This window comes from Lolium rigidum, chromosome 3 (genome assembly GCF_022539505.1).
Source record: "Lolium rigidum isolate FL_2022 chromosome 3, APGP_CSIRO_Lrig_0.1, whole genome shotgun sequence".
NCBI classification, from domain to species: Eukaryota; Viridiplantae; Streptophyta; class Magnoliopsida; order Poales; family Poaceae; genus Lolium; species Lolium rigidum.
Genome location: NC_061510.1, coordinates 311,786,106 through 311,795,802, shown reverse-complemented (window position 1 = coordinate 311,795,802; position 9,697 = coordinate 311,786,106). Strand labels below are relative to the sequence as shown.

Sequence of the window (9,697 nt, the reverse complement as noted above, 5' to 3'; positions counted from 1 at the left end):
CTAGCTAGTGGTCACCCGCGAAGCAAGTAGGAAGCGGTCAATTTTGGATCAATTTTTTTTTTCATTTTAGGCAATTCATAAACTATAGTGCGAGGTGATTAGGAAAAGTTTTGCATGCATGTGGAAACTGAAAATTTTGCTGACATCAGTGAGAATCTTTCCTATTTTGAATATTTAAAATGTTTTATCTCCTAAATGACAATTTTCACCAATAAGTCGGTCTATACGAGATCTTCAAAACTAGCACCCATGTTGATGTGTTTTGACAACTTTTTTCGGGCTAAAAGTTATTAACCCTATGTGCGTTAATTATCATCGGTAAATGTAAAAGGTACAACCATAAATTAAGTTTATTTGCCATATTTTGCCTACTTTTTTAATTGACCAGTTACCAGCCCAATGTTTTATATTTTTATAACTTTTTTCCTTTCGGGCTTTTCTATTTCTAAATTTTTTTGCATGCATGCACTAGGAGACAAAAAAAGCTAATGTCACATTGTTTTTTCCCTCAACGGTAAATATAAAAAGTTCCCGACCTAAAAAGCTAATTTCATTTAGAATATTTTATCTAACATAAAGGATACATGGGGTTATAATGTAAAAACAATAGCATTAGTTGAAAGTAGTAATTTATTTGAGCTAAAAGTGGTAGTTCATTTATGCTACAAGTGATTGCCCCACCTGCTATTTCCCCCCTAAAAAACACTATCCCAAAAAATAAAATTATAAAAATTAGTCCAAAGAAACATGAATTGGCGTACCAAATAATTAAAAAAGAGAGTTGTTAAAAGGAAATAAGAAAAGAGAATTGTCAAAAGGAAATGTTACAAAAGAATTGTTATTTAGAAAATACTATCACGAAAATGTTACACATAACAGATGGTTAGCCTCAGGTTGTCTCAGTCAACAGGTTATGTGTTCAAATCCTAGTTCCCCCTATTTAATTTTTACCAACAAAGGGAACTAAAAAAAAGCCATATCGGAATAAGCCAGTGCTCCGCGGGACAACTGATCGCTCGAGCAATCAATCCCTAGAAAGGAAAATCGGCATCCAGGACTGTCGGGTAAATGTGCTTACCTTATCAAAGTTTTATTGCAATAGAGAGTTCCCCACATATAACCAAAAAAAATACATTGCGTAAATGCAAACCTAAGATACATTGTGTTATTTTTTCATAATGAGCGCAAACACTTCATGTAATTAGTATAGAAAAACATGTATAATCTGACACGAACTTCAGATATGTAGAATGGGAACAAATCTGGATACGATTTCTACATCAGAACAGGTTGAATTTACATATTATATTGTACACCAAACATGTGGGGTTGAAGTTATTAAAAAAAGACTGCATATATTGACGCAGAGGAACCTACTAAATTTTATACAGTATGTGCTTGCCAGTCAAGTTTTAATTTCCCAGCGGGTAAGTTGAACACATTCGTGGCTAAGTGAGTTGATTAGTGTAATATTTCTTCACTTTGATTTTTTAGGATTTGGCATTTTATTAATGGCTTGTAACATGACTACATCATCATGTACTTCCTTGATGAAAAAATGGGTACACTATCAAATGCCAACAAGCTAGAAAAATATTGTTAATTTTCTACTTTTCCCTTATCCGAACAACACAATCTGTAGGATTTCCTTCCTCCAGCTCCGAGTCATCTTAAAGAAACTTCATTAAAGGTTGGTGTTCTCTTTCCTTACATATACTACACAATATGTACCATTTCATTCACTGTAACCCGAAACTCTCATTTCCCAACTCTTTCCATTGCCATTTTCATGAAGTAAAATAGGTGGAAATTACCCAAACATAGACATTTTTTTTTGAGAGAGAAAGTATAGCCATGTCGATAGAAGAGGAAAATGAATAGATGACATTTAGAAATAGGAGACGTCAGAAAAGAAGTGTGTGTTGGTAGGCGACTTTGACAAGCTAGCAGATAATACTTCTCATGAAGGAAGAAGAGTCATTGATGGTATCCCTACTGAAAAATGAACAAATTAGCAATTTAGCAAACCATCTTCATGTAGTCTACAATTTCAGAAGCTCGTGTGCAAATAGACAAAGGAATTTAGAAAATTGAAAATTGCCTGGCTCACAAACTAGGATGTTACCAGGCAGTGGCCATCACATTAAGCGGAAGGAGATGGATCAAGCACATTTTTTTTTATTAAAGCCAACCACAGCCTTCTCACTCACTTTCCTTGTAATATAAATTTAGCACCATTGCAACAAGGTTCCTCTACTGCTCTAATATTTTGGCATCTCTATAATAATTTGCAGCACACGGTGCCAAAAAAATGACAACAAGCAAATGCCACCACTGTCGCGTTTCTGGTAGTTTTAGTGTACAATAGACCTGAATGCCGTTAGGAAAATAGTGCCATAGTGTCGGTTACCCTTTGTTTTCCTTGTCATTGCCTCTGGGAGGGAATGATTCCTCTCACAGACGCATGTGCTAAAGCACTACAATGCGGTAAGATGGGGGATCTTAAAAGAGCTCAACGGACAAACCAACACTTGGTACAAGTGTTTTTACATGTATATATTTAGAGAAAAGTTTAGTGCTCATATGATTCTAAAAAATCGCTTCTTGTAGCCCTAAATCTTTTTTTGGCCGAGGATGCAAAGACACGTTGTTTCTGCATGAAAACTGACATCAATAAAAGATACAAACATGATCGTGTAGCCATTTTCGGAATTTTTTGCCACCTTTAATTATATTTACGATCTTACTGTCTATTTTTTTGGACAAAGGAAATATTAATATCAAGAAAATACCACCGGGCCGACATCATCGATGGTATAGCTTAAAAAGAAAGAAAAGAAAAAAGGCCCTATCAAAGTGATCAATGAGTTGCAACAGCAAGAACCTACAGCTGGTCGATAAAAGAGGTTCTTCACCCGTTGTTCAGGAAAGGAATAGTGCACATGTGTCATCGTCGCTCTATCTAACCAGAAAGCTAGATCATGAGTTTTTACCCTGGAGAAAGTCAGGACCTCTTCCAACAATGCCTTCAATAAGGAGAGGACTAGAAGTTCACTATTGCCAAGTACAACCAACTAAGGTTAGAACTAGGATTTTCACCTTGAAAATCGAGACTTGTGAGCACCACCAAAAAATAAATCACCCAGTGTTGCCGGCACTTGCTGATGACATTGCTGCAATTCACAGATCACCAGGCTCATAGTGGTCACAAACACACTGTTTTGATGTGGACATCTCCATGCAACAAGGTCGTATTGACACGATTTTACTTTCTATACCAGGAGCCATTTCATCGCCCTAACTAACGGAATACCAAAACAGAAAAGGAGAACATGACTGCACCACAAGGTCACGCGTCACACAAATTAGAACAAGCCAATACCCAAAACGCTATAAAAAGAAATTTTACATCCTTATAAGTAAGTGTTATGTTATAATCCTATATCACAACTTCACGTTATCCGTACAAATAAAAAAGATGGTCTACAATGTAGAAAGTCACATTCCAACAAGCTTACTAGCGTGCGCGAAGTATAACGAGATAACGACTGACCGGCAGTCTCATACTAATAGGTTCATTGTTTACTGGTTTCCATGATACTGAATCACATCCTTAAAAGGAGCGTATAGTAAATACGTTCATATGAACTTCATTAAAAGGTCCAATTATATTTTTCCCAAGGTTGGTTTTTAACGGGAACTGACACTCTGATAGCACACATGTCGTCTATCCCTGATGATCATATGCATTTGTAGACTCATACAGAGCTCTAGAGATCTCTCAGCCTCTCAGTTATATCATCCACTTCGTCCGACACCTGCAAGTATAAGTTTGAGTGAGAAGGGGTCAAGGGACGCGCCAATCAAGTACGTACTTCATAAATACAAGCAAAAATTCAACAGGGGATATCCTCATTAGCCGAGAAACTAGTGTCAACCCGAGCAGGCTGTATAGGAAAACACAATACTAATCTAGCTGACCATATCATCCTAGGAATGGACCAGAAGTCAGTGCTAAGCAAATGCTAATGCTTTCAATCAATTCCTGATGCTTATGGAAGCAGATTTGAAATATTTAACCTAGCATGTTTCAAATTTTTCTGAACTAGTGATAATTTTATGCATGGCATTGAGTAAACATTACAAGGCCAACGATCTCCTCAAATTATCGCGTTGTCATGATCAAAAGGACAGGAGAGACATTACAACAAAGGGGTGTGGGTTATACGGCCATACTGACGCAGGATCATGTGAAGTTGCAATTCAGAACATATTTTAAACGATTAAAAGAGGCTAAATGTGTCAGAATGGCAGACATGCACAATTTAGTGTAGAGCCCAAGAATATTGATTGGGGATTTGGGGGATAATCAGGAAATATATTTAATCGAAGTGCAATGCTTATTCCTGAGAAGAAGAAAAAACCTAACCAAGAATTTGGCTCTCACAGTGTAGGTAATTATTTAATTACCACAATGGCGAATAATAAAAAAAATAAGAAAACAGAAGTTCGAGCTTCCGAGAAAAAAAATTATAGTTTCACTGTCTGCTTGTTACCTGAAGGAGGCATGTAGGAACTGTAATACAACTTCGAAAAATGATGTCGATGTTTTCTAAAAGGTGATGAGAAGCAGGTGTGATCAGATGAATGCAGTTTCCTGGAATATCAACAGCCTTGATAAAACCTAAAAACAAAAATCAGCACAAGACCAATACCATGCAGGCAATTAGTTACTCCTATAAATTTAATTCAACAAAAGTGCAAAGCTAAAAATAAATATTACATACCAAGTCCAATGCACCATGGGGAGGAGCATTCAGTTGACAAAGGGAGACATGTACTTGATCCAAGGCCAACAATAGTACCAGTCAAGAAGTCATATACTGCACCACCAGAAACCTGTCCAAGCACACCCAGAGAAACTATATTAGTATAAAGACCCAAAACTAATGTTCTCAGCTTTTTTCGTATAAATTAAATTGTATCTACACATAGTGAATTGTATCTTAAGAATTAACTTTCCCACACATTTTAATACCATTTGAAACTATAAGTAGTTGCTATGAGAGCACATCTAAACCACTGCTGCATTATGTGACCTATTTAGCTATTAATTTTATTTATTCATTTTACAACTTGCTATACCATTTTGTTGTGTAATAAAACCAGTAATATGCATTATCATTTCAGATTTTTTTTCATAGTTATGCAAAAAGAATTATGTAAACATTTTTTATACAAATAAGCGTTAAAATTTCACCAAATTTAATATTCTATCTCATTGACAACTTAAGTCCAGAAAGGACCTTTTTAGTTGAATTCTAGTTATGATTACATTTAGCAACACATTGTTAGAGACATATAGTTGTAAACAAGTGCGCCTGCATAATCAAGCAATGATTATATTCTTATTTTTTATAAAATGCATGTATATGAAATATCAATATACTAGCAAAAAAACATTCTAGCAAATACGTTTCGGCTTCTTACTTAGTTTTGTACCTTTTTTATTTCCAAATCAATCAAATGTTATGTTCAGTTGGAAAAAAATGCTACATATTCAGAACAACTCTTCACTCCTATATGGTCTGAATAAAGATGTAGAGGCAGTCACCTGGCAATGTAGATCAATAACCTGTATTTTCGAAATAGGAAGCTGGAAGGGATCTATAGCAGAAAATCCGTGAACTAAATCATCACAAGAGAAAACAGGGAAGTCCCTTGGCAAGCACTGCCTGAAGTAAGCAATCAACCTGAGATCACGAATCATCCGTGCCTCCTTCTTCACTAGCAAACTGCATTGACATAGTCGTTAATATAACAATGATGTAAAGTTATATCTTTATTAATACAAATTTCTAAAAATATCCAACTAAAAATAACACCTGGTGACGAGGAGATATATTCATTTAATTAATTATTACTTACTGTCGGGGAGAATTCTGTGATGCACGGATTACAATTAGATTAACTCGCGAATCGCCCTGGTGTCCGTCCAACCAAAATGCACCATCTGGTAAATTTTTACCCTCTGACGTGCTGTGTAGCCGAATAACATCAGTTGGGGATACATATCTCAATATCTCTGACAGAACATGAAGTCCAATACCTGAAAGTCACACGATACGATATCAAACTGGAGATTGCAATAAAAAATCTACACATTTAGCAACAACAGATTTTTTTTTTCTTCTCGAACGCATGCCAAAGCATGCGTCATAATATATTAGAAGAAAACCGTCGAGAAGACGGGAGCATACAGGGAGTAGCAGTATTACACTAATACAGGTTAGGGCACTCCACCTAAGTTGGTTTAGGAATTAGCATAATTAAATAATTCATGATTTTGTTAAGTTAATCGGTTAGCTATTCATCTCTAAGCTAGATGTGGCTTCTTCGGGAGTTAAGATGTGTTTGTCCATTTTTGTAATCATTTTTCATAAGCAATAATTATTGAAGTGCACTTATCCTACTATGGCCAGAAACAAATTTGATCGGGACGGCAATAGCTTGCCTCTTCTGTCCCATAATCCAATTCAAAGTCTGAAACTCATCATATCATAATTTTCCCCTCTAACATTCCACAATAGCATGTAAATTAACAGTAAAACCTTGATGCAAAGCAATGCCAGTGAAATCTCACCTTTCACCCATCCTGAAGTGTTAATAACAAGTGGTATAGCTGATTTCTTAGGGTTATCAGTCTCATTAGAGCAATAGAGTTCTTGAAGAAAATAATCATAGAGGCCAAATATGTAGCTCAAGAGAAGTTTTGGGTTCCTGTGTGCACCGACATCACCAAAAAAGAAGCACCTAGAATGTGTGGAAAAAGTCTTAGACAAGTACATGAAAACATATTAATTGGAACACCATACTAGACGAGCACATGAAAAGCCTTAACTGGAACATCTGTTCACTTCAGTAAGTATCTATTAGTCCATGTGATTGCCATTTGAATACCGCATTCAATCAGCTAGAAAATGAAAAGTGTTGATATAAAAGGCTGACTATTGTGCTACACCTAAGACTTTGAACATGGATATCTAGTTATTTATAAGATTAGTATAAACTCAAACTTCACAATGACGTTGCAGTATTTGTAATATCTTAAAAGAATACAAAATACTACTTTGGACCCCTGAATCGTCAACATTATTTTGAACTGAGATGTGAGTTGTTCCTAGCAGCACCAAAAGGTGGTACAGTAAGTAAATTGCAATGTTATATGAAAACATAAAACTCGGCCCATAACTAAACCTTGTGAATACAATTACCTCTTTGGCGGCCGTAGATATATCATTGTAAGATCTGTGGTTATAAAAAAAAATGACAGAATGCTCAGCCATGGAGTCAAACATTTAACAGGGAATAAAAAACTGATACCCTGAGTCTGCACCTTTAGTCTGTTCCTCAAGTACATGAAGCGACACAAAACCTGGAGGTGTGAATTCAGGCTGGCCAACATCGGTATCCAGATATGCAACCCTCTTATACCTGTTTGCGTGAAACAACAGTGAGAACTGATCCGACAGCACAAACGTAACCAATAAAACAGAGCAACTCCAAAAATTCCATGCAACTTGTGTCAACCACCAGTTGAACTGGTCTATTATTCTCCCGTATAAACTTTACAAACCTACCAGGTGACACAAATAAACATTCAGTGATTACATTTGAACTACAGGTATCCTTATTAGTTATGACCATAGAAACTACTTTCTCACACTCGCCAAATCATAAGTCATGCTAAGAAACTATTGGAACATAGGAGTAGCTATACTTCACAAGGGGTCTGATGGACGAAATCAGTGGGCAATAGTAGTCTCTATATCTAACTCTTACTCCATTCACCATTTCCAAATGCAGATGATTCTGGATATAACATAACAAATCATAGCATGCCAACTGAATCTGAAGGGAATGCAATGAATATTCAGATTATCTACCAAACATTTAGATCAAACAATTTTACTACAGTAGATAAATAACTATTCCTTTTCAACCGCGTCGATCACCAGGAACCCATGAGTCCATGACCCATCCCAGCTCCGACCAAAAACAACTCAAGTGCAAAGGTTAAATTCAGACTAAAAATTATTTGATTGTATCTGCGTTTAGCTGCTTTGCAGTCAGGCAAAGCAAAATGCGACGGGGGAAATGCAGTTGGGCTTCTTCAGCACGGAAATAGGAGGAATGATTATGCAAATTCTCCGTTGGTTTAACCTTCCGATGAGGGTGTTGAGGAGGAGGCGGGAGAATGCGGACTTGCCGCTGTTGCCGGGGCCGCACACTGCCACCACCGGCGGCGGCCAGGTGCAGGAGTCGTACGCCACCGCCTCAGCCGCCTCCTCCCACTCCCGCTCCCGCTCCTCCGATCCCTCGCCGCCGCACAACCCCATCTCTCTCGCTCTCTTCGCAACAATTCACTCGCAAAGACGCACTCAACGCTATGCAGTCTCCAACCGATCGGCCACTAGATAAAAACCAAGGACAGGGTGATGGTCACGCGGAATGCGACTGGGGTGTCCCAAGATTTTTATTGGGTGTACGGGCAAGACCTACTTCAAGTCTTCAACGACCTCACACGAGCAGCAGGCAGACGTGCCTTGTGCTAGTAAGTAGTAAGTACTTGCAGTTGGATGTGTTCTCGCTGATTCGTACCTAGCAGCCAGAGCATGGCAAATTGCCACATGCCAAGTTATTGCCAGTTTCTTAGCACTACTACTACTGTAATGCAGCATAAATCAAGGCAGTGACCGGTAGAGCTGGACATAAAAGCTGGAGAGCCTAAAGAGCATTCGTTTGCTCGACTCGTTTAGTTGGTCTCATCTTAGTAACCGGCTCCAGCATCAATTTTGACTCGTTAACATTAGGGAGTCGTTGCTCGCTCCCAACTCATTTGGAGTCCATCTTATTAAGTCAGGCCAATATGTTTGGCCGAGCACTAATCAAGACTACCCTCGTTGCGTGACTTGTTGTATTACCAAAGGGCCAAAGACCACAATATATAGTACATGTATAGGTGTAAATATGCAGGAAGCCCTTAACATATGGGGAAAATACAATATATAGATATATACATCTAACATCCCCCTCAAACTCATGGTGGATCCACAACACTGAGTTTGGAGAGTAAGAAGTCATGCAGCGCTCGAGTTTGTGCCTTTGTAAAGAAATCCGCCAACTGCAAATCTGAAGGCACATAATGAAGCGCAACAACCTGACCCTGCACCTGAGCACGTGTATAAAAAGCATCAACACCAATATGCTTGGTAAACTCATGCTTGACCGGATCACGTGCAATACTGATAGCACCTGTACTGTCAGACAAAAGTGGAGTGGGTGTCGTAACAGAGACCCTAAAATCTGCAAGCAACCACCGTAACCAGGTCATCTCAGCAATCAACAAAGCCATAGCACGCAGCTCAGCCTCAACACTCGAACAGGAAACCGCTACCTGTTTCTTCGTCTTCCAAGCAACAAGCGAACCACCAAGAAACACATAGTAAGTAGAAAGTGAACGACGATCCGTAGGATCACTCGCCCACGTTGCATCCGAGTAGCACTGGGCTGGAGAGAGCTGGAACTAGGAAAGAAAAGGCGACTAGTGATCGTGCCACGAAGATAACGAAGAACACGGAGAAGATGACTGTAGTAAACAGTGGTAGGAGCTGAGACAAACTAACTCAGAATATGA

At 38.2% G+C, this 9,697-nt stretch overlaps 1 protein-coding gene across 1 annotated transcript; it reads right to left on the bottom strand.

The window, feature by feature from the left end:
* Window positions 1-3,568: 3,568 nt before the first annotated feature.
* Window positions 3,569-8,399, bottom strand: LOC124696856 (polynucleotide 5'-hydroxyl-kinase NOL9-like). Its single transcript, XM_047229517.1, has 9 exons — window positions 8,224-8,399; window positions 7,397-7,494; window positions 7,275-7,308; window positions 6,644-6,813; window positions 5,929-6,109; window positions 5,615-5,795; window positions 4,788-4,899; window positions 4,557-4,684; window positions 3,569-3,818 (listed from the first exon to the last, which is right to left on the bottom strand). Exons 1-9 carry the CDS (start codon window positions 8,397-8,399, stop codon window positions 3,771-3,773), a joined length of 1,128 nt encoding a protein of 375 aa, XP_047085473.1. The 3' UTR covers window positions 3,569-3,770.
* Between the last annotated feature and the right edge of the window lie 1,298 nt (window positions 8,400-9,697).

Bases quoted from the DNA above. Each gene is read 5' to 3' on its own strand.
- LOC124696856 (XM_047229517.1), bottom strand. From the start codon at position 8,399: ATGGGGTTGTGCGGCGGCGAGGGATCGGAGGAGCGGGAGCGGGAGTGG. The intron at 6,814-7,274 runs GTAATTGTATTC...CACACATTCTAG, and splicing joins TATCTACGGCCGCCAAAGAG to GTGCTTCTTTTTTGGTGATG. The intron at 4,685-4,787 runs GTATGTAATATT...TTTTGTTTTTAG, and splicing joins CCCATGGTGCATTGGACTTG to GTTTTATCAAGGCTGTTGAT.